General features: G+C 33.3%; 1 protein-coding gene across 8 annotated transcripts in view; it reads right to left on the bottom strand.

Moving 5' to 3' along the window:
• The window catches only part of CCDC91 (coiled-coil domain containing 91), a 311,062-nt gene that overhangs the window by 239,235 nt on the left and 47,257 nt on the right, over nt 1-24,570 (bottom strand). For all 8 annotated transcript variants that reach the window (XR_015721662.1, XM_045811835.2, XM_087855733.1 and 5 more), the window contains one exon: nt 355-397. Coding sequence is in view for 5 of the 8 variants with exons in the window: in XM_045811835.2 (XP_045667791.1) it covers nt 355-384 (30 nt within the window). In the remaining 3 variants the exon portion in view is untranslated. Of the gene's footprint in view, nt 1-354; nt 398-24,570 lie in introns of those variants that run through there.

The raw sequence follows: 24,570 nt of genomic DNA, 5'->3' as shown, positions 1-24,570 counted from the left end.
ACTCATCTTTCACCTTATAAGTTACTTCCTAATAGACATGTATCCCAGCAAAATCATCAGCTGACAATTTTTAAAACTTCTTCTTTAATGCTTCCACTAGCAGCACTTAATTAACTCAATTTAAACCATTCCATGGGCATGACCATACATTCAATAATAATTAGTTTTATCTTTCAAAAGGGATATATTTTCATTTTCCTTGATTTCATTTTTTTATTTCAGTGTTACATTAAAAATGATCAAGAAATGATCATGAATACCAATGAAAATAATACATTTTCAAAATAGTATACCCCGTTATAATCCAACAAAGTTAAAGCAATTACATAAGCAAAGTAAGGTAATTGCACATACCTCAAAACCACCAAAATCATCATCATCCATTCTTCAAGTGCACCTGAAAAATATCAGAAGACATTGAAACAAGCCCACACACACAGTCATTTATGTCAAAACATTTTTCTGACTTAAATGTATATACATTTTTACTTATAAATTAAAACTATTTCATTTGGGTTAAAAAAATCTACTTTTTCTAACTATATGGGTATGCATTTTTTTAATGCAAAAACTGGGGGTTTTTTGGCAAAATTTGCCATTCAGGCAAAATTAGCAAGTTCTGTGACTTTTTCAGCAACCATGTATTTTGCCATTTTGTGTCAAGACGCCAGGAGTGGAAAAATATTCTTTTACATTTTAATTTGCTTTTCCCAAATTGGCGCTAGGGCTCAATTCAATAATGCTTCCTGCTTTTTGCATCTATTCCTCAGTTGTCTGGCAACATCAGCACAAACTCCAGCTAAGAACAGGACTGTGGTGAATTTTTGGAAATCTGTCCCCCACCACAAAGGTTCTTCCCTCGGTTTCATGGCCGAGGTTGATTTAGATTTTCAAAATTGATCAGCATTTTTGAGCTGTGGCCACAACTTCTGGAGCATTTTGATATGTGTATTTTTAGCTGAAACTGCTTTGCACTTTTGGAAAAATGTGGAGCAAGTTACTAGGCTGATCAAGATAAATCAAGTCATGTATTCGTGGGAGACCAGGGAAGAGAAAAACACAAGTGAATATCCTGAATTCCTCTCTTTACAGTTTAACTATGTAAGAAAGACAAGCAGGAAGATAATACATGCTTTATTTTGTCCTTAATGTGTATCATAAAAATGGAAGCAGATAACCATGAGTACTGGGGTTTTTAAAAAGAAGAAAAAGAAAGAGCTTTTATCTAACAAACCATTAAAAAAAACCCCAAAAAAACCTGGAAAAGCAAAATAAGTAATAGATGGTATACATTTAAATAAAAAAATAAATTCACAATAAACTGTGAAACAGTAGCCGCAAGTAATACTCTGGTCAATAATAACTGGTTTCCTGTTTTATCTTTCAAAAGTGAATGTATCCAAATTATTAATTATAGTTTCCTCGACGCACTAATACAAGATGGACTTAGTTACAGGAAAACAACCTTCTCCAACTTCTAAAAAAACAGCTAAACAAATTAAACCATGTTAAGCAATAATTCTAAAAGCACTTTCTAAGGCACTCTGCCTTGAGTGATGAAGCAGTAGTCATCTATAGCCAGGGCTTGCCTTGTCAATGAAGTTAATATTAATGTCTTCAAAAATAAAACTCGAAAACTAGTTAAAGAAAAATAAACAGTGAAAAACAATCTCAAAGATTGTTTTAATAGACAAAGAAAATTTATTTTCACAGAAACTCAAGTAGGTAATGGCACTAAAAGAAATATATGGAGGCAGAAGTACATTATAAAAAGGAAGGACATTAAATTAACCAAAATGAGATACCACTGTTGTCACCATTACCTACAATTTAAGTTTGATAAAAAAATTTTAAAAGATGTATTTCTCAAAAAAATCAAAGCTAAGTAAGTCATCCACATACAACAGTTAAAAAATATAAACCAGACTTTCAGAAACTTTTGATGGTGGTTAGTTTGAAATGGTATTCACATTAATTCTGTGTTGCAAGCAAATAGAAATCTGTATGTGATTATATTTTTCATGAAGAAATTATGAAATAAGAGTGATATGGATACTGAGAATTAACCAAGTCAAACTATAAACACTAAATTTGGGTTTTCCACATGTATTCCACGAATCTCAGGAGACAATTAAAAAATATTTTTAGCATCTACAACGCTGTATCCAAATAATACAGTTTCAAAAGAACAGAATATCTAGAGTAATGCTTCTATGTGTCTTTGTAAATCACATCCCAATAAATTATTTGTAAGGTGCCAGAAAACTTGAAAACAAAAACAAATAGCCATATTTAACAATCATCTCAGCTTGTTTGCCTGTGGTAATAAACCAAATACCATCACTTTCCTAAGTACTGATTTAACTCTACAAAAGAATATACCAATGATCACTGATGTTTTCCATATCCCAGCAACCTTTAAGTATTAAAATGAAGATGACAGTTTTCCTCTACTTTGTTTTCAAAGAAATACTAAAACATTTTAAAAGATAAATGTGTCTTGAATTTCTTAAAATACAATAATTGGAGAAATATTATTTTAAAGCATTAACATTTTTCCAAATATTTTAGTTTCAAATCCTGCAATAGTTTTGTTTTCTTCCAAACATTGCAAAGAGCAGGAGAAAGTAAAATTAACATCATTGATTTGTACAAATCAACTTTACTAAATACAAAAACTAAAAATTAGTTTTTAAAAGGAAATATTACAGGTGTGGTCTCTTATATTGATTTAGCTACTCCAGCACATTTAATTTATAATTTTTAGACTATTTCTAGGACTTAACATTATATCCCATTAAACTACAAATATAATACAGCAACACCAAATATATCTGTCATGTAAGTTATACAGTCATGAGCCTGGCTAAAAGATTAGCAGATCATATAGTTCATTCTTTGTGTCATGGCAGGAGGAAAGATGCATGATTGCTATGATTAGGTATCTACATTGAAAGATTTCACAATATCTAGTTTAACAACCCTCAGACTTCTTTATATCTGAATTTGATCTCTTTTGTTGCACTGTTGTATTAATTCCCTCCTTTATTATCCTCGGTATTTAATATATTGCTGATATTTTATAAGAAAAACATATATACAACACTTAATGTAACAAATTTTTATTAAGCATCTCTGTAGAAGAGAACATCTAAGATCCTCAAAGAGTTATGGTCTGGGAGGCAGGAGGGGCAGAGTGTAAGAAAACCATGCAAAAAAACAGCCTTAAGAAAGAAGAAAAAATGTCCAAGGTGGGAGGAAAGATTTTCATATGGTGATGTATCTAGTTGGTGCATCATGAAATGCTTCAGGTGGGAGATATTTGAGATCCATTTCAACAGATCTAACAAAGAATTTTAAATGGCACATTAAGAACATGAATCTTATTGAAGTCTTTTCCATGAAGGTCTTTTCCTAAAAGATAGCAAAGATTTGTTTTGATTGTTTGTTTCTGCATAAACACAGGGTCAAAGAGAATGTGAAAATGAGAAAACCGCAAAAAAATCTGAAAGCAAATATAAGGAAGATGAATCTAAAACTACCACTGAGAAAAATAAGAATCAATCACATTTACATCAAAGAATCTACAAAAGGCTCAGGAACACATGGCAATGAAAGTTGGGTAAAGGTGAGACTCAAAATAAGAGTGGCAGATGTATCCCAAGACCCCCTTCCAGAATCTGCACAACAGAACAACTCACAGTTCTTCATCACAGAAGAAGACTGAAGGTTTATTCCCTAGACAGGATAAAGTCAAGGGTCTCCATATTAGAAGACACTGAAACTGCCGGACTGAGTTATATTAAATATTAAGATCCATTCTCCCAATCCTCCTTGATCACTTGGCGACCAAACTGCCAGCAGCTAGGTTTCAGTCTCTAGTCATCATCTTAGAAGATTCTTCTCTGGGGCACCTGGGTGGCTCAGTCAGTTAAGTGACTTGCCCTTGATTTCAGCTCAGGTCATGATCTCAGTGTCTTGGGATTGAGCCCTGTGTCAGACTCCGTACTCAGTGGGCAGTCTGCTTCAGGATTCTCTCTCTCCCTCTGCCCCTCCCCACACTTGCTCTCTCTCTCTGTCTCTAAAATAGATAAATAAATATTTAAAAAATAAAATAAGATTCTTCTCTGGTGAATCTAATCAACCCATGAGAAAGGACCTCATGACAGACTCCACTAAAAAAACAAAACGAAACAAGACAAACAAGAAAAACAGTTCACTCAGGTAACACTATTTTGACAAACCCTACCTACATGCACAGAATTTCCAATTTGCTCCTGATTTCAATAAAAGGATTAATAGTATAAAGGCTAAAAGAAAAGACTATCAAGTCAGGTTGCCTTGATTCAAATTCTAGTTCTGCCACTTAACTATGTTACATTGGGCAGGTTACTTAACACTATGTACCTCAGTTTCCTTATCTGTCACATAGTGATACTAATACTACTACTAATAATAATATTGGTAACTAGCTCCCAAAATCCTTATGAAGATTAAATAAATTAAAATAGATGAAGCACTTACAACAGTGTCTGTCACATTCTAAGTATTATATAAGGGTTCGTACTCTATTCGTAGTGCTTCACTCTTACATATGACCAGATGGCAAGGACAATAAAAGACATGAAGAAAGTATCTAATATAAAAAATGAGAGACCAAGCCAAAAACAAACAAACAAACAAACAAACAAAACGAAAGAAAGGAAGGAAGGAAGAAAAAAGATGGAAGAAATAGAGACTACATAAGAAAATTTTCAAAAAAATAAAAACTTTAACTAGTACTTTCAGAGAGTTAATAATAGAAGATAGTACATCCATGAAATAAGAACAGGAAGCCTGAATTTTTGGGGGGGAAGAAATGAGAGAGGGGTGTGCACCAAGACTAAGGTCTTGAAAATAAAAATGATTACAGAAATGAAAAATTGCAGGGTGGATAATAAAGCTGAGGAAATTTCTTTTAAAAAGAAGAGTATAAAAGAAAACAGAAACAGTAAAAACATAAAAAAATTAAAAGATCCAGTCCAGAATATGCAATATCTAATTATTAGGAATTCTAGAAAAACAAAACAGAAAACAAAAGGGAAGAAATCATCAACAAAATAATTCAAGAAAATTTTCTAAACCTAAAGGATATGATTTCCAGATTTAATCCAAGAAAAGAGAAGAACAAACCCACACTAAAGCACAGTAGAGACAAAAAGAAGATCCTACAAGCCCTCAGAGAGATAAAATAGGTTTCATACAAAGGATAAAAAATACAATTACATTAGGCTTCACAACAGCATCCCTGGAAGGTGAAAAACAATGGAACAATGCTTTTAAAATTATGAGGGAAAATGATTAACACACAGAATTCTAAAATCAGCCAAACCAACAAATAACTAATTTGTGGGAAGACTAAAGTCATACTCATACTGCAAAGTCTCAAAAAGAATTATTTCCCATTCTTTTTTAAAAAGCTATCGAGGAGTGCCTGGGTAGCAAAGTCAGTTAAGCATCGAACTCTTGGTTTTGGCTCAGGTCATGATCTCAGGTTCATGAGATCAAGTCCCCCATGCGGCTCTGAACTCAGCAGAGTCTGCTTATGTTTCTCTCTCCCTCTCCCTCTGCCCTTTCCCCCAATGTGTGCACACACGCTGTCTGTCTCTGTCTCAACTAAATAAATCTAAAAAAAAAAAAAAAAAAAAACCAAAAAACCAAAAAACCAAGTAGACCAAGGGAATAAGACACAAGGAAGAAATGGGATTAGAAAATAAATGCTCTAACTAGAGTGAAAAGCAAAGGGAATTCCCCCAGAATAATGGTAAAGTGAGTTCCCAAGCTGTCTACATAGCAAGAATAAGGGGCAACTCACCTAAATTTGCACATATCAGAAAGCTCCTGGGAAAAGTATTCAAGCAAATCAAATTAATAGGCTGTCTCATGTGTTTTATTACCATACATGAGAGTAATGTGTTAAAAAAAATGGGGGGAAATTCAGAGTTGAATTAGTGATTAAAACATTAACCAAATGAAAAACAGAGAGAAAATGGTATGTTAGGAAAAGTAAAACATTATTACAGTACTATATTTTTTAGCTGTGAATACTATTTACATAGCAATAATAACGAATAACAACTGGCACCAAAATTATAATAAAACCATATTGGAAAGTTAAGAGAAAGAAGAAGTATGTGGTATGGGTGGTAGAGGGGTGCTGAAAGACAGCTAAACGTTCCATCTTCCATATTGGAAAGCTGAGGGGTATGAAACTGAAAAATCAAGAAGCAGCAATAACAAACATGTCTAGGGATGCACTGGTAAACATTAAAAGAATCAACTATATGTGCTAAACATCTTGCTTCTAGAAAACAAGAAATGGAGAGGCTAGAAAAGAAGGGCAGGGATAGGAGATGGCTGTGTTTCATAACAAGTATTTTACAACTTTAAATTGTGGGCATATGTACCAAATTTCTTTAATGATAGTATTAAAAAACATCATGGCACAATGAGCCAATCTATTCTTTCTATCTAAATATTCGGGGGGGGAAACTCAAGGAAAGTTGTTGTTGTAGTTTATAACAAAACTAACTATAAACGAAGGCTTAAATGTTTTAAATTAGTATTCAGCCAGTGAAAAAATTAAATTTTTTCATGTTAGTCTCCTTTGTAACATTTAACACATATTACAAGTTAATATAAAATGTAAAGGTGTATCTCAAACACCAAAGTTGCTAAAAATAAAACAAAACGCAAAAAAAAAATCTAAGGAAAAAAAAACAGGTAACTCACTTCAAAAAGTACAATTCCCAGAGATCATCCAGATTATTCAATCATCCCAAAGTGTCCTACTAGTTAACATTGTCCACTTAGCACTTCACTCAATCTCTATTCCATCTGAAAAACTACTGGCTAAACAACATCCTCATAATCTTAATATTTTTCCATTTGATCCTATTTCATGCCATGTTTCCTAGAAGCAATAGACAAATGATTTTTTTTTTTTTCCTGACTGTCCTGGGCAGGCATAAATTGGTAAGAGGAAACAGAACAAAGAAAACAGACACACACACACACACACACACACACACCTTAGTCAAAGTAAATGAAGAGCCACTAAGACTCAACTAATTTGAAGAGTCTAATCATATAAGATCAGAATTTCAGGCTTATCTATTCAAGGAAATTATTTATTTACCTAATTTCATATAAGCTCTTCTGAGATAGTGCAGGGACCATTTCTTTTACCTACTTTTAACTCTCTGGCACCTTCAACTGAGCAGCACATAGTAGGATCGCAAAGAATATTTTTGAATCAGTGCTTTGGGAATAAATCACTAAGTGAAAGCAAGTGAGCTGCTAATAGTTCCCACATGACTTCCCTTTCCCTTTTATTTCTCTAAGAAAAACATGTTGGAACTTGAGTAGTAGAGGATCAAGTTGCCAGCACTAAGCCAGATCTACCCATATTAAGGCATGAGCTTGAAGGCCTCCATCTTAAAAGAAATTATATTGTTACACTCCTCTCTCTTAAGTATCCAACTATTATTAGGGGTAATAATAACGTTGAAACTTCCCATATGAAGCTGAATTACAAAATTATTGCTATACTATAAATACTACTGCTAATGGCAAAATGTCACAAGTTAAAAAAATAACAATTTTTTGAAAAATATTGAAAATACTTTTCAAAAATATTGAAAATACTGAAAAATATTCTATTCATAAATGATCAGATGGGAAGACATCCCAATCACTAGTAATTCTAATAACTATTTTCCTTTATATAATTTTTATCTGTACTATCAATTAAGTTTTTGTCTTTGCCAGCCTTCATTCAGAAAATTTACATATCCCAGCTGAAACAAAAATTGCACAGTACTTACATTCTCCAAATCCTTACCTATTTCCCGACCTCTTTGGTTACTTCTACCTCCTCCTCCAACTCCTTCACAGCAATCCTTCCTTCAGCTGATGGATGGATCTCTGATCCTGTCTCATCATCCTGTCCTTCAAAGACTGCATTCAGTCATGATCTTAATGCTCTGCCTAAATTTTCCAAAATTAAGAACCTCACTGTATTCCGTTATATATTTCCAAGCAAATAATAAATACTTTTATATGGCTATCCTACGTCAACTCAAAATTTTCACTGTCTCAATTATACTCCTCCTACCTGGCAAAATCTTGACCCTCAATGTTAGGGGATAGGTATATCACTCATCTCACATTTTAAAAGAGGACACAGGCCTTCTCTGGATAGAAACAAGATTTAAGAAATACTACAGTCTCTTTCTCTCTCTTCTTTACATCCCTCCAAGGGAAAAATAGTAGTGAGAGCAGGACATCCATCACACCAATGGGTGAGATTAATGTATAGAACTCAGCATGCATACACAGTACAAATTCTTTCAGTTCCTCACTGGGAACCGCATGCCCATAAACATATTATTCCTCTAATGCAACTCCCAAGAGAGAAGCTCATCAGAGAAAAACTTCATTTTCTTAGCACGAAGACATGTTTTTTAGCCTGTGACTGGATGAATAAATTTAATTCAGAAGAGAACTTGTGGGAGACCTCATTTCCACCTCAGTCCAAACCACATTTACACTAAACTTCTAACAATAAAAGCACTTTTCTGATTCCTATTACTTGGTTCTATTTCTCAATTGATTCAAATCTGGAGTGGTACAAAGCAACTGATAATGGCTCCCAAGAACCACCAACAATACCCAATTACCTGACTTCTACTGAGAACTTAAGAGAATTCACTATAAAATTATGTTTCCCGTCTTCAACAGGATTTCACAGTGCTGCCTATCACACCAATTTCTTCTCATTAAGCCACTTTCTCTAATTCTCCAGCAACTATTTCAAAGATTCTCAATGCTCCTCAAATTACCAACCTTCCCATTCCTTCCTGTAACCAAAGTACATAACCAAGCCTCCTGCTAAAACAGAAGGCATTTTAAGGAAAGTCCCTTAACATCTTTCCACCAAAACTATAGTTACCAGCATCTGTACCAAACTATTCCAGTTTATTCCTCTCACACAGAAAGAGGAATCCCTCTACTTTCTTGAAGTTAATTCCTTCATCTGTGTTCTCAGACTTGGCTCTCTCAATTGTACTTTCCCTTAAATATTTAACTTCCTCCTCTTATTTGGCTCCTCCCAAAACACTGAAACATGCTCCAGGTCCTACATCTTTAAAAATGAAACAAAACAAAAACAAAAGCAAAACCATCCTCAACTACACATTCTTCTCCAACCACAGCCCCCTCCTTTTCACAGCTCAACTTCATAAATGCTCTATTCTTATAGCCCACGCCTGTAACCAATTACCTCCTTTTCACAAAATGCAAAAAGACACTTTCAATTCCTTGTCTTATTTGAACACTAACACCATCTGACCAGTCTTTCTTTCTCAAAACACTCTCATCCCTTACAAGATAACCATACTTCTTTTCCCTCTTTCTTCCTATTTCTCTGGCTGCTTTTTCTTAATCTCCCTTGCAGGTTTCTCTACCTATCCTTTAAATGATGGTGTTCCTAATTAAGCACTCCAACCTACCTCTTCTTTTTATCTCAATTCAAATACACCCCCTGGACTACCTCATTCACTCTTCTGGACTCACAAATATAAGCTAAGAAAGCTCTAGTTAAGATCCATCTCCTGAACTCCAGACCCACATAAACAACAGACAATTTTTTCCAATCTAAGAGGCACCTCAAATTCAATACAAGCAAAACTGAACTCAAGATCTCTCCCATCAAAGTCAAGTTACTTTTCCTCCAAAATACCTTTACTCAGTGATTAGTACTACTATCTACAAAACATCTGGCCAAGACAAAATCCTGGAATCATCTCTGCCTCCTTCTCTCACTTCATACATCCAATCACCAAATCCTAGGTCTTAAATACCTCTAGAATCCATCCACCCAATCCCCCATACCTTCACTCTAGTTAAAACCACAATAGTATTTCATCTGATTTATACCATCAGCCTTCAAAATAGTTCTGTTTTCAGTATGCTCCTTTTCTACTCCATTCTCCACTCTGCTACCCAAACGATCCTTTTAAATACTCACCTATTAAAATCCTTCAGTGACTCCTCATCACTTTACAGATGAAGTCAAAATTCTTAGCATGAATTAATGAACTTCTGTAACCTAGTTTCTGCTACCATCCTCAATTCTAACACATCCATATCCTGCAATTATATAAGAGTGTATATTTGAACCATGTGACTCTTCACCACACCTCTTTCGACTTCAGTGTCCTCATATGTGAAATGAACAGAATGATTAGATGACTTCTAAGATATTGCATCGTAAGATCCTCTAAAAATATTATTCTATGACTAAAATCAAACTCCTTTCTTCTTCATATAGAACTTTCTAAATTTCTATTCTGAATCTGTCATTTTCAGTCATTAATATTATCATTCTTTAATCCCTCTAGAATGCATAAACTAGGTGTCACCTTATATTTTTTGCTTTATACCATAGCCAAGTATGTCATTCAATCCTATTTTATTTTCCCCACTCTTCCTTTCCTTTCTCCTCTGGTGATCATCCTTCTGATTCAGATATCTATCACTATTTCTTGAAAATTACGAAAACTTACTCGTCATCCTGCTCCCCAATCCATTTATCATACTGGACAACTTGTTCTAAAACAATTGCATTTTAAGCTCTAAGACTATCATCATGTTAGTCTCAACTTCAAAGCTTTCAAAACAAGAATGAAAAATCCATGCCTCTATGAGACATTAATTTTTGGAGCCTCATATATAAGCAAAGTAAGCATAAAGACAAAGTTGTGAATTACATTGGCATTGATCATTAAAAATAAGTCCTATAAAAAGCCTACAATTACATCACAATATTAAGGCATAAAAGGGCATACTGTTCAACAAAATACAGAAAAAAAAACATTATACAACAGCATAGTAAAAAGTGTTGACATTATCAAGTGCAGAAGATCAAAATTTAATATTCTTTCCAATAAGAAAGTATTTCATTTTTCATGGTTTTATATGCTCTCATTTATATTTTTTTCTGTTTACTGTGAAGTCTCATTTATCTGGATAGATATATCTAATAATCACATCTACCTGGAATATGTTATTCTGATACAATAACCACAAAACTATTTTGGATAGACAATAGTGAATTTATAAACTTAGTGTCTGTGTTCAAATATCTTATTCAGAAATAGCTTTAAACCCTTGTTAAAAATTGTTTACTTTTGTATTAGACCTAACTAGAGGCCCCCAGTATCTCACTGACTTCATCTATACTCTGTTCTGGCCTCCCTGTCATACCCCTGCCTCAAGACATCTGGTTTATTATTATTATTATTATTATTATTATTATTATTATTATTATTATTATTTGTTTTGTTTCTAATAAAATCAGCTTATGGAAACCCACCACCAAGCACAAAACTAAAGATCCTAATAATAAATTACATGCAACCCCTCCCTAGGACACAATCCTCAATTCATTTTTTATCATTCCCTCGCTTTCAAAAATAAAGTTTCATCTTATCTATATCTACTAACAAAAAGCATACTATTTTGGGGCGCCTGGGTGGCTCAGTAGTTAAGCGTCTGCCTTTGGCTCAGGGCATGATCCTGGAGTTCTGGGATCGAGCCCCACATCAGGCTCTTTTGCTGGGAGCCTGCTTCTTCCTCTCCCACTTCCCCTGCTTGTGTTCCCTCTCTCGCTGGCTGTCTCTCTGTCAAATGAATAAATAAAATCTTTAAAAAAAAAAAAAGCATACTATTTTTATTTTAGCTATTTTTAAGCAGTGTCCCATGACATATAAATTTGGGAGACTTTAGCTTTTCACATATTATGTCATTAATATTATTTCAGCTACCATTCATTTTTTTACTACATAACATACCACAGTTTATTCAGTCACTTTCCTGTCGGTAGACACTTGAGTGTCTATTTTGTTATTGAGAGCAGAGCTGCTACGAACATTCTCCAACACATCTACTTTTGTATATATACAGTATTTCTCTTGGGTATATGCCTACAAGTAAAATCACTGGGTTATAAAGTTTGTCTATATTTAGCTTCACGGGATAATGAAAAACTATTTTCCAAATGGTTGCAGAAATTGTAGTTGTCGAAGCAACGTATAAAAGTACTGTGACTCCTCATCCAACACTTGGTTTTAAATGGTGTCTCACTGTGTACCTAATTTGATCTCCCCAATTATTAATGAAGTTGAAATCTCTTCAAATGATTATTAATCATATATAATTTGTGAAATACCTATTTATAACTTTTTTTAGTTTTGTGCCTTTTGATTTATACAATTTTTAAAATATTCTTGATATTAATCAAGCTTTGTATATTGCAAATATCCTCTATTTTATAAATTATTTCTTCATATCCTTTAAGGTAACTTTTGATGACCAAATATCTTTGTATGTTAACTGTATTAATCTATTCCATTATAACTTAGAAAATTTTAGTCTTATTTTTTAAATCCTTTCCTATCCCTAGGCCTGTATTTTCTACAAGGTTAATATTTTTTTTTTTTGACACTTAAGTACTTAACCAATCTGCAATTTTTTTTTTAAAGATTTTATTTATTTATTCGACAGAGATAGAGACAGCCAGCGAGAGAGGGAAACAAGCAGGGGGAGTGGGAGAGGAAGAAGCAGGCTCATAGCAGAGGAGCCTGATGTGGGGCTCGATCCCATAGCGCCAGGATCACGCCCTCAGCCGAAGGCAGACGCTTAACCGCTGTGCCACCCAGGCGCCCCAACCAATCTGCAATTTTAACTTTTGTATATGGTAGGTATAGAGATCCAATTTTTCTTCTGCCAATTTCATTTATTAAATAGTAACTTCTTTCCTCACTAATCTGATATGCCATCTTTATTTACCAAAGCTCCTTAACCAGTGTGGACTGGTTTCTGGCTGTAGAATTGTTTCAGTAGACATGAAGTCTTTATGATATTGACCATTTTGCCCATAAACATGGTATATCTTATGACTCAAATATACAATGAGTAAGTCTTTTTTAAAATGCCTATTAATAGAGTATTACAATTTTCCCTAAAGAAGTCTTATATATCTCCTACTATGTTTATTCCTAGGTTATGATAGCCTACGATACCATTAAATGTCTTCTTTTAAAGTATGTTTCCTAGTTGTTTGTCACTATTATATAACAATGCAATTAACTTCTGTATATTAGTCTATCTATATATGGCTATTCATCTTTGCCAAACTCTTCTATATAATAATTTACCTATATTCTTTTGATTTTATATGTAAATAATCATATTGCCTCCAAATAATACTTTTATTTTTTTTATTTCCAGTTGTAATACCTCTAATTTCTTTTTCTTGTCTTAAAGCATTGGCTATGTCCTCCAATACAGTGCCAAGTACAAGAGGCAATATAGTGATTATATCTTCCAAAGATAGTAACAAAAATATCTCCCAACTCACATATTCTTCTAAGAATGTAAATGCTGATATCTTCCCAATGATTTGCAGAGTCTCTGTCCTCTTCCCTTGAATCTATGTAGATCATTATATAACTTTCACAACCAATACACCACACTAGAACTAACATTGTATAACTTCCCCATATAGGTGATAAAAATGCACTGCATTTCTGCCTTCTGCTCTAGTACTGCTTGCGCTTAGAACCCAGCCGCCATGATATGAAAAAGGCCAAACCACACCATTTGGAGAGACCACATAGAGAAGCCACATATAAATTTTCCAACTGATTGCCTAATTTAGTTCCCAGACTACCAACTGAAATCAACTCACTAGATAAAGGAACATACTTCCAGATGATTCTACCCCTCACCATCAAGTCTAGTGTTCAAGTCATACTACTGATTATTATAAAGGGTGGTAGTAACAAACCTTATTCTGCACTGTCCAAGTTTCTCTCAGAATCCATTAGTTGTTTTGTCACTAAATTTGAACTGATTTCTTATATAGCAATAATAACTAGAATGGGTGGTAACAGCCATGCCTATATTATTCCTGTTTTTAAAAGAAATGTTTTCAATATTTCCCCATTTTAAAAGATATCCGCTGATGACTGTTTTTCTTGATTGTCCCAACAGATTAAAGAATTTCCCTCTTTTCCTAATTACTAAGCATTCTTACCATGAATTTATATTATTAAATGCTTTTTTGTATCTATTGAAATTAACATGATTTTTCTCTTTTAATCTATTAATGTCATCATTTGCATTTATGGATCATGTAATAGTAAAACATTCTTGTACACCTGAAATAAACCCAATGCATTAATAGTGTATCCCTTCTTTCATAAAGTTGGTTTCAATGTATCATTACCTTATTTGAGATTTCTACATCAACATTCATGAAGGACATATATCTGTAATTTTCATTTCTTGTAATGTCTTCATCTGTTTTAGATATCAGGGTTATGTGGGGCTTTCAGAACTAGCTGGTGCAACACCCCTCCTTTTTTATTAATTAAAAGAGATTGCAACAGATTGGAATAATCTATTTCTTAAAATTTTGGTAGAAACTTGCTTAGCAAACATCTGGGCTGTTGCTTTCTTTGTGGGAAGATTCAATTTCTTATAATTATAGGATGATTCAGACTTCTAATTTCTCCCTCAATTTTTGTAAGTAATATTTTTCTAGAAATGTGACTATTCTAAGTTTAAAAAAAATAGTTGGCATATAGTTGCTAACAGTATTGTCATTATCGTTTTTTATTGTGGTAAACATAAAATTTATTATCTTAACCATTTTTAAGTGTACAGTTCAGTGGTATTGAGTACATTCATCCTGTTGTACAATCACCAACATCCATTTCCAGAAGTCTTTTCATCTCACAAAACCAAAACTCTGAACCGTTAAACAATAAATTCCCATTCCCCTCCCATCCAGTCCCTGATAACCATTCCTCTACTTTCTGTCTCTATGATTTTGACTCCTCTAAGTATTTCACATAAATGGAATAATACAGTATTTGCCTTTTTATGATGGCTTATTTCACATAGCATCATGTACTCAAAGTTCTTCCATGTTGTTGCACATGTCAGAAATTCCTTCCCTTTTTTTGAAAGGGGAGGGAGAGAGAGCATGCAGGGGGAGGCAGGGGAAGGGCAGAGGGAGAGGGAGAGAAAGAATCTTAAGCAAACTCCACATCCAGCGTGGAGCATGATGCAGAACTGGATCTCACAACCCTGAGATCACGACCTGAGCCAAAATCAAGACTCAGACGTTTAACCAACTGAACCATCCAGACACTCCGATATCACTTCCTTTTTAAGGCTGAATAATAGTCTATTGAATACCACATTTTGCTTATCCATTCATCTTTCCATAGACATTTAGATTGTTTCCATGTTTTGGTTATCATGAAAAATACTGTTATTAACACTGGTATACAAATACCTCTTCAAGAACCTGCTTTTCTTTCTTTTGGGTATATCCCGCAAAGTGGGATTGCTGGATCACATGGCAATTCTAGTTTTACTTTTGAGGAACTACTATACTGTTTTACACAACAGCTGTGCCATTTTGTATTCCCAGTAATAGCACACAAGGGTTCCGATTTCTCTACATCTCCATCAATACTATTTTTTTTTCAATAATAGACATCCTATTGAATATGAGGTAGTACCTCATAGTTTTGATTTTCATTTCCCCAATAATTAATGATGTTGACCTTCTTTTCATATGCTCATTTGTGTATCTTTGAAAAAATTTTTATTCAAGTCCTTTGCCCATTTTTTAATATGGTGGTTTGTTTTCAGTTGTTGAATTTTAGGAGCTCTGTATATATTCTGGATTTTAATCCTTTATTTGCAAATATTTCCTCCCATTCTGTTGGTTATCTTTTTACTCTGTTGATAGTTTATATCTTTGATGCACAAACTTTTAAAAATTTTCATCAAGCCTCATTTGTCTATTTTTTTCTTTTGTTGCTTGTGACTTTAGCGTCACATCCAAGATACCATTGTTAAATCCAATGTCAAAGTTTTGCTCTATGTTTTCTTTTAAAAGTTTTATAGTTTTAGATCTTACACTAGGTCACAGATCCATTATGAATTAATTTTGTATACACTATTAAAAGAATCCAACTTCACTCTGTTGCATGTGGATATCTACTTTTCCCAGTGCCAACTGTTGAAAATACTATCTTTAGCTCATCCAATGGCCTTGGCACACCTACCAAAAATCACTTCACCTTATATGAGAGGGTTTATTTCTGGGCTCTCTCTTCTAGTCCGTGGATCTATACATCTGTCTTTATGCCAGTACTACACTGTTTTGATTGCATAGTAGTAAGTTTTAAAATTAGAAAATGTTAGTCATCCAGCTTTGTTTTGGTGTTTTTGTTTTTTTTTTTTCAGGTCCATTTTGGTTGGCTATTCGGTGTCCCTTGAGATTCCATATAAATTTTAGGATGTGTTTTTATACTTCTGCAAAAAGCATCATTGGGATTTTGATAGGAACTGCATTTAATCTATAGATCACTTAGGGTTAGTATTGAAATCTTAACAATCTTAAGTCTTCCAATCCATGAACATGGGATGTCTTTCCATTTATTTATGTAGTCTTTCTTTCAGAAATGTTTTATATTTTCATTGTACAAGTCTTTCACCTCCTTAACTTCTGAGTATCTTATTCATTTTGATGCTACTATAAATGGAATTGTTTTCTTAATTCCCTTTTCAGATTGCTCATTGTTATTGTATAGAAAGCAACTTGTTTTGGGTGTTGATTTTGTATCCAGCTACTTAGCTGAATTCCTTTATTAGTTTCAACAGGTGTGTGTGTGTGTGTGTGTGTGTGTGTGTGTGTGTGTGTAATTTCAGGGTTTTCTAAGTATCATTACCATCAGTGAACAAAGACAATTTTACTTCTTCATTTCTGATTTAGATGGCTTTTATTTCTCATTATCTTTTTAATCTCTGATTTAACTGTGGTTATGTGTCTTTTTAATTCTATATATACTAAGTTGTATTTATGTCCACAAAATGTACTATTTAGATCTATATCCTTGATGGTTTTTCTTTTGTTTTGTTTTGATTCACCTACCAATAATCCCAGATGAGTTAAAATTTCTCACAATTATAGTAGAGATACCACTTTCTCCTTACATTTCTATCCATTTTTTTGCTGTATATCTGATGCTATACATTCTTTATGAATTTAACCTTTTATCATTATAAAATGATCAAGTCCTAATATGATTTTTAAGTTGATTTTGAATATTAATATAGGTAGCCAGTTGGGGTTTTTTTTTTTTTTTTAATGCTTTAAGACTTTGCATAACTAGCCTTTCTACTTAGAATACTCTTTCCTCAGGTAGATGCTTGACTTTCTTACCTCCACCAAGTGTTGGTTCAAAAATCATTTCCACTGTAACTACCCAATTTTAAATAAAACCTTCCCTTCAGCATTTCTAATTCCTCCTTCCCTTCACAACACTTACTATTTAATATACTTTGCTTATCTATTTCTTGAATTTATGACTACTGTTTGTCTCCCCAACACACACTAAATATAACCTCCACAAGGACAAGGACTGTTATCAGTTTGGTCACCAATGTTCACCAATGTATCTCCAGCACCTAGAAGGGATTGGCACAGAGGTCGTACTCAATGTATTTTTGTTGAATGAATAAGACTCTCAACCTCAAAGATTATCAGGGAAATACACATTTTAAAACAATGAAATGCTACTGCTACTTTATACCCACTGAACACACAAAAAAATTAAAAGTAGATAATAACAATCCAAATATCCATCATGAAGACCTCCACTAGGTATCCAAAAGAAAGACATGGTAAAAGTCCCACGTGCATATGAAAAGAATGTATATTCTGAAACTATTCGGTATAGCAGTCTACAAACGTCACCTAGGTCACATTGATTGAAAGTGTTCGGGGCACCTGGGGGACTCACTCGTTAAGCATTGGACTCTTGGTTCAGCTCAGGTCATGATCTCAGGGTCGTGAGATCAAGCCTAGTGTAGGGCTCCGAGTTGGGCATGGAGCCTGCTTAAGATTCTCTCTCTCCCTTCCCTCTGGCCCCCCCTTCAAAAATGCTAGTCACCACTGTGAATATGTCTTTTTGTCCTACAAAGTTACTTTTTCCTTCATGTATTTTGAAGCTCTGTTATTAGGCACATACATATTTAAGATTTAAGATTTAAAGGAAACCCTAGAGCAGAGTCCTGAAGTTACTTCTCTGCAACTCCCTCTCCAATACCCTGCCTGCAAATTCCAACTGCCTCATGATTCCCCAAACTCTAATCTCTGTGTCCTGTACCCATCAAAATCACAGTTTCCTAGCTGGTCTCTACTTCCTTAGGTCAGGGAAAGTGTACTCAAGTAGAAAGCTGGGGAGAATATGAAGTTAACCTCCTGTGTTTTCTATTTTTCAAGGATCACAGCCCTGTGCTATCTCTTGTTGAATGCCTGAAAACAGTTGCTTCATATATCTTGTCCAGTATCACAGTCATTTATAACAAGATGGTAATGCAAACTGTATTACTCCATCATAGCCAAATCCAGAAGGTTCTTGATTTACTTTTTTATTTCTATTGTTCAGTCCATTTTCCTCTCTTAAGGTGTATTTTCCTATTAAATTATAGCAACACGTATTTTTGTCTATGTGTACACACACACACACACACACACAGATATATATGCATACAAAGAGAGAAACAGAGAGAGTGATTTTTTTTAATGTGGTAAAATGTTAACATTAAGGAAATCTGGTTGAAGAGTATACAGGAACCATTTGGACTACATATAACTTTTCCATATGTAAGTATTTCAAAAAACAAACAAACAAAAAGAAATACAATGCCATATGAAAAGCTACAGACTGAGAGAAAATATCTACAAACCACATATTTGCTGACAAAGGACTCAGGTCCATATAAAGAACTCTCAAAACTCAATGGTAAAAAAAAAAATCCAAGCAACCCAATTAGAAAATGGTAATATATATAAACATTTCACCAAAGTGGGTATACAAAGACAATAACAAGCAAATTAAAAAAACATTCAATATCATTAGTTATTAGGAAAATACTAATTAAGAAAACCACGAGCTATCACTGTACAACTACTAGAAAAGCTAATATCAAAAGCAGTGAGAGGTGCCTACATGACTCAGTTGGTTAAGCATCTGAGTCTTGATCTCAGTTCAGGTCTCGATCTCAGGGTCTTGAGTTCAAGCCCTGTGTTGGGCTCCACACTGGGTGCGGAGCCTACTTAAAAAAAAGAAAAAAAAAAACAGTGACAAAACCAAATGTTGGCAACAATAGAGAGAAACTGGACCTTTCAAACACTCATGGCACAAATTTAAAATGGTACAGCCACTCTGGAAAATGTATTTATCAGTTACTTTAAAAATTAAACATACACTTACCGTAAGATCTAGGAATAAGATCTTCTGGGCATTTTTCCCAAAGAAAGGAAAATTTATGTCCACACAAAAATCCGTACATGAGTGTACACAGCTTTATTTTTAATAGCCAAAAACTGGAAACCAAAATGTCCTAAAATAAGTGAATATTAAACAAACTGTGCCACATCCACACCACTGAAGTATTAATCAGCATTAAAAGGAGAAAAAAAGAAAACTATTGAAACACACAATGAGTTGAATGGATGTCAAGGGCAGTATACTGAGTGAAAAAAATTAATGATTCCATTTATATAACATTGTCAGAATGACAAAACTGTAAATATGAAGAACAAATGAGTGGTTTCTAGAGGTTCGGGATGGTGGAGGGGGAGGGAGTAGGACTGATGATGGAATAGTTCTGTATTTTGATGAGGGAATGGTGATACAAATCTACAGATGTGATAAAATGACACAGAACTATACAAACACATGGTATGAATATCAGTTTTCTGGTTTATATTATCCTGTAGTTGCATGAAATGTAACCATTTGGGAAACTGGAAGAAAAGCAAGCAGGACTTCTCCGTATTATCTTTACAACTTCATATAAATCTGTAATTATTTCAAAATAAAAAGTTTTTCTTTTAATTCTATATACATTCAAAAAGTATGAACTTTGTTAAAATAAAACTTAAAAGTGTCCCTTTTAAAATGTTTTGACTTACACTGCATTTTCCTTTGAATTGGTTTGCCAATTTTATCACACATCTGCCTTAGTTTCATACTGCATTAATTTAATATGTTTTAGAAACACTAACATCAATGACCTGAAGAAAAACAGTATGTCCATTTTGTGGCATAAATACAATTTATCTCAGTCTTTTTTACAATGGTGACAAAAATTATGAGACAAGCAAGGAAAAAAAGAAAGAAAGAAGTCAAGAGACAAATCAACAAAACTAGGCCAAGAGATGATCCAAATGACAGGAATATTAAAAAAAAAAAAAAGGAACTGCTTAATATAACAATACAATGGAAAGGTAGAAAACACACATAAGTGGATATCACAGATAGATGGAAACTATAAAAAATAAAAGTAAAATGGAAATGCTGATAATGAAAACCACAGTATCAGAGAAGAAACTTCCTTTTGGGTCTATCATCAAACTGTACAGAATAAAAGAAAAAAATCAGTAAAGTTAAAAATAAATCAAAAGAAATTATCCCAATTTAAATACACACAAACATACACTGATGAAAAAGAGAAAAAACAATGGGCTGGTCGTGGCTGCAAACAGTATCAGAGGGTCTATAATAACTGTAATCAAAATCCCAGAAAAAGAAGCCAAAGAGAATGAGAAAAAGAAATATCTGAAAAAGTGATGGCTGAAAAATTTTCAAAATCAGTTAAAGCCTACATATACAAATCAAGAAAATTCAGACAATCCATGCCAGGTAAATACAAAGGGCACAAACTCTCATAAAACCTAATGTGAGGTAAGATACGCTACAAACACCTAAAAACAATAAAGCATATGAGAGATTTGGAAAGATCTCTCAAAATAAGATAAAGCACTAAAAGCAAATTCTCTTTCTCTGCTCTTTATTCCTCATACCTTTATTCAAAGAGTTTTTAAAGATCTCGATCATCAAATAATAATATACAATGCGTAAGCTATTACCAGGATTGGCTGTCTGAATCTATAACAATACAGTGACTTAAAGAAAGTATGAAATTATGCTAATTATTTTCAGAGACCCAAAGTTTTTCTCTTTGTAAGAAATAATGATACAAGAAACCAAAGATTTCTCATTAATAAATCATGAAGAGACTTGTATTTTTGGAATAAGATATTGATTTAAAAAATGCCCAGTTGACCCCAAATTTAAACAGCCTGTAAATACCTAGACATAATTTAAAAACTGTTTTATCCCAAAGAAAATCTATATATTAATTTTTAATATATTTCTGCTAAATTTGATTTGTAGCATTTAAGCTATATTTTTCTGCAGAATCTGTCAAAACAAAATAAAAACAATTCACTATACTCTCCCTTATAGTGTTTTCATTTTACCCTATTCTCTTCCAGTACTTAAATATATACATATATATTTAAATTATATATGAGATTATAAATTATTTTTTCACATATTACATCATATAGTTCAGTCATTAGTATCTTAATAACGGCACTCTTCATAACTGTATTACTTGTATCTGCATAATATTCCAACATGACAATTTAACTATTCTCCTTTCCAAAAGAGCTATAGTAATTAAAACCACTGCATGCAATTTTTAAAAAATCTTTTCACATATAAATACATAAATGTATAATTTTAACTTTAAAGCATAAATATGATACTATAATAAAACTTGTTTTTAATGCAGCCTTTCTTCTTGCTTCTTGCTCTACCTCCCATACCTCTCCCTTCCTCATACCCCCATGCCAGCTCCACTCATCACCCACCCAGATGGTCCAAGTTAACAACCTAATACGTATCTAATCTATAGCTCTATTCTCATATAACATACACAAATATCTATTCTCATATATACATCTACATATATAATGGTATTGTCACTGCATTTTTAAAATATCACATATATCTTTCATTCTTATTTTTTCTCACATAATAATATCCAATAGAAATCCCTCCTAGACTACTGGTGTGTATCTGATTCCCTCTTATTAACTGCTACTAAGATTTCGTCCTGTAGATGCATAATAAATTTATTCAACCATTCCTCTATTAATACAATACAAATGCTTGTACAGAAACCTTTATGTATGTAGGTATGTTTCTATGGGCTAGATTAAAAAAAAATGGGATTGCTACATCAATCAGTATATAGTTGTTTTATTGGGTTTTTTTAACCAATATCAGATATTCTTCCAAAAGGACTCCATTAATCCACATTTCTACCAGCAAAGTACAAAAATAACTTTTCCCCTTAGGTCCTTGCCAGCAAAAATTATTGTTGGTCCTTCCCTCTTCAGCAGGGGCTGAAGGAGGCAATTTGATAGACACAGTAATATTACATCAGTACTTTAATCTGCATTCTTCTATTCATGAGTTTTAACATCTTTTTATATGTTTTTGCCCACCTGAATTTGCTTCCTCATACCTTTTGCTCATGGTTCTTATACTGCTTGCTACATGCTCCCTTTCCATCAATATCTAAGTAGTTATTTCAAATAACAGATCAACTTTGTCCTTCCTCTGACTTGTAAATATTTTTACCAAACCCACTGTTTGTATAGCGTATTTTTTCATTCAGAAGTTAGGTTTCATACAAATACATCTTTTTGTTGATTTACAGCAGTGGTTACGGTCTCCCTCACCCCAAGAATGCAAATGTACTCTTCTACATTTAATGCAGAATTTTTATTAAGTCCTTTCATGTGGAATTTATTTTTGTATATTGTGTAAGATAAAGATCCAACATTATTTACTCCAAATGGATAGCCCAATATGCCAGAACTATTTGTTAAATAATCCACACCCATTCACCCGAATTGAATTTTCATATATAACATTCGTATGTTGTACTACTTCAAAATTCTCTATTTTGTTTCCCCTAATTATTTTACTTTGAAGATTTTCAATATTCATCATCCTTCTCTTGGCCATCATCATATCCCCAGCATCAAGCCCAATGGCTGACATACTGTAAATGCTCAATAATTATTTCCTAAATGAATGAATAAACCTGGGATGGAACAATCTCCTCATTATAAAACCCTTAACTAAATCACATCTGCAAAAACCTTTTTCCAAATAAGGGAACATTTACAGATTCCAGGGATTAGGACCTGTTATCTTTGGAGGACATTTTTCTGCCTACCACAATGTAAAAAATACACACACACACATATATATATATAATTTATATATATATTAACATAACTGGAAGAGACTAGCATAACTATTAGAAATATGCTCAGAGTTACATGAAAATCAAAGAAAATAAGTCACTCGCTTACAAGACAGTACAAATATACAAATAAAACTACTAATTTCAATTCCATTAGTATAGAATACCACAGTTGTAAATATTTCTACCTACTGTTTTTCTATGAAAGACGTCTCAAGAAACCATACCTACTACATTCAAATGAAAGCGACTAAAGGGAGATAAGTGTTTAGTTTTGTAAAAGAGGTGTAGCTGTGAACAACTTTCTATTTAAAATGTATGATCAGGGACGCCTGAGTGGCTCAGTCGCTTAAGCATCTGCCTTTGGCTCTTGGGATCAAGTCCCACATGGGGCTCCTGGTGTAGCTGTGAACAACTTTCTATTTAAAATGTATCATCAGGGACGCCTGAGTGGCTCAGTCACTTAAACATCTGTCTTTGGCTCCTGGGATCAAGTCCCATATGGGACTCCTTGCTCAGCAGGGAGCCTGCTTCTCCCTCTACCTGCCATTCCCCGTGCTTGTGCTCGCTCGCTCTCTCTCTCTGACAAATAAATAAAATCTTTTAAAAAATTAAGAAATAAAATGTATCATCATTATACTTACAAACAATAAAAAGTATTAAGTATTGAAAACAACTTAACTGCAAAAACATACATATTATACACCTACATCACAGATAAAAGTGTATTTTTCAACAAACTTTGGGGGAAAATCATTCTATAATGAAATAAATCAGATTTTCACTTTTTATGTGGTCCTAAATTGTGGCTCACCTGTATCTTACAGGTTTTAAAGATATCCTAGTTACTAAGAAAGGTTTTCATATTTCACCACACGGCCAATTTTAAGGTAAGTGACTACACATCATTTTACATAATCTGAGCCATGTTTTAATGTAGTATATAAATTCTCATGTGAACTGTTTTGAATACAACAGTCTCAGTTTTTGTTTTTTTTTACTTCATATGAAAAAAATCATACTTCAACATAAAAATAGCAGATATTAAAATAATCTATGCAATTCAAGCCAAGGAATATTAAATGGAAGAGAGAAGGCTTATTATAATACAACAGTGACATTAAGCTTATAAATGTAATTTAAGACTGCTACTCAGAATATCTATATTATATTAAAAGAATAAAACCGAACAGTAATACTCTTCCACAGAAAATTGCCTCTACCTAATACATATTATTTATATAAAATAAGGGAAATATGTTAACGACTACCAAAAATTATTTATTTCTATGTATTATGTAACAA

This window comes from Ursus americanus, chromosome 25 (assembly GCF_024610735.1).
Source record: "Ursus americanus isolate L20-20 chromosome 25, mUrsAme1.1.p, whole genome shotgun sequence".
NCBI lineage: Eukaryota > Metazoa > Chordata > Mammalia > Carnivora > Ursidae > Ursus > Ursus americanus.
This window is presented reverse-complemented; position numbering and strand designations above follow the sequence as displayed.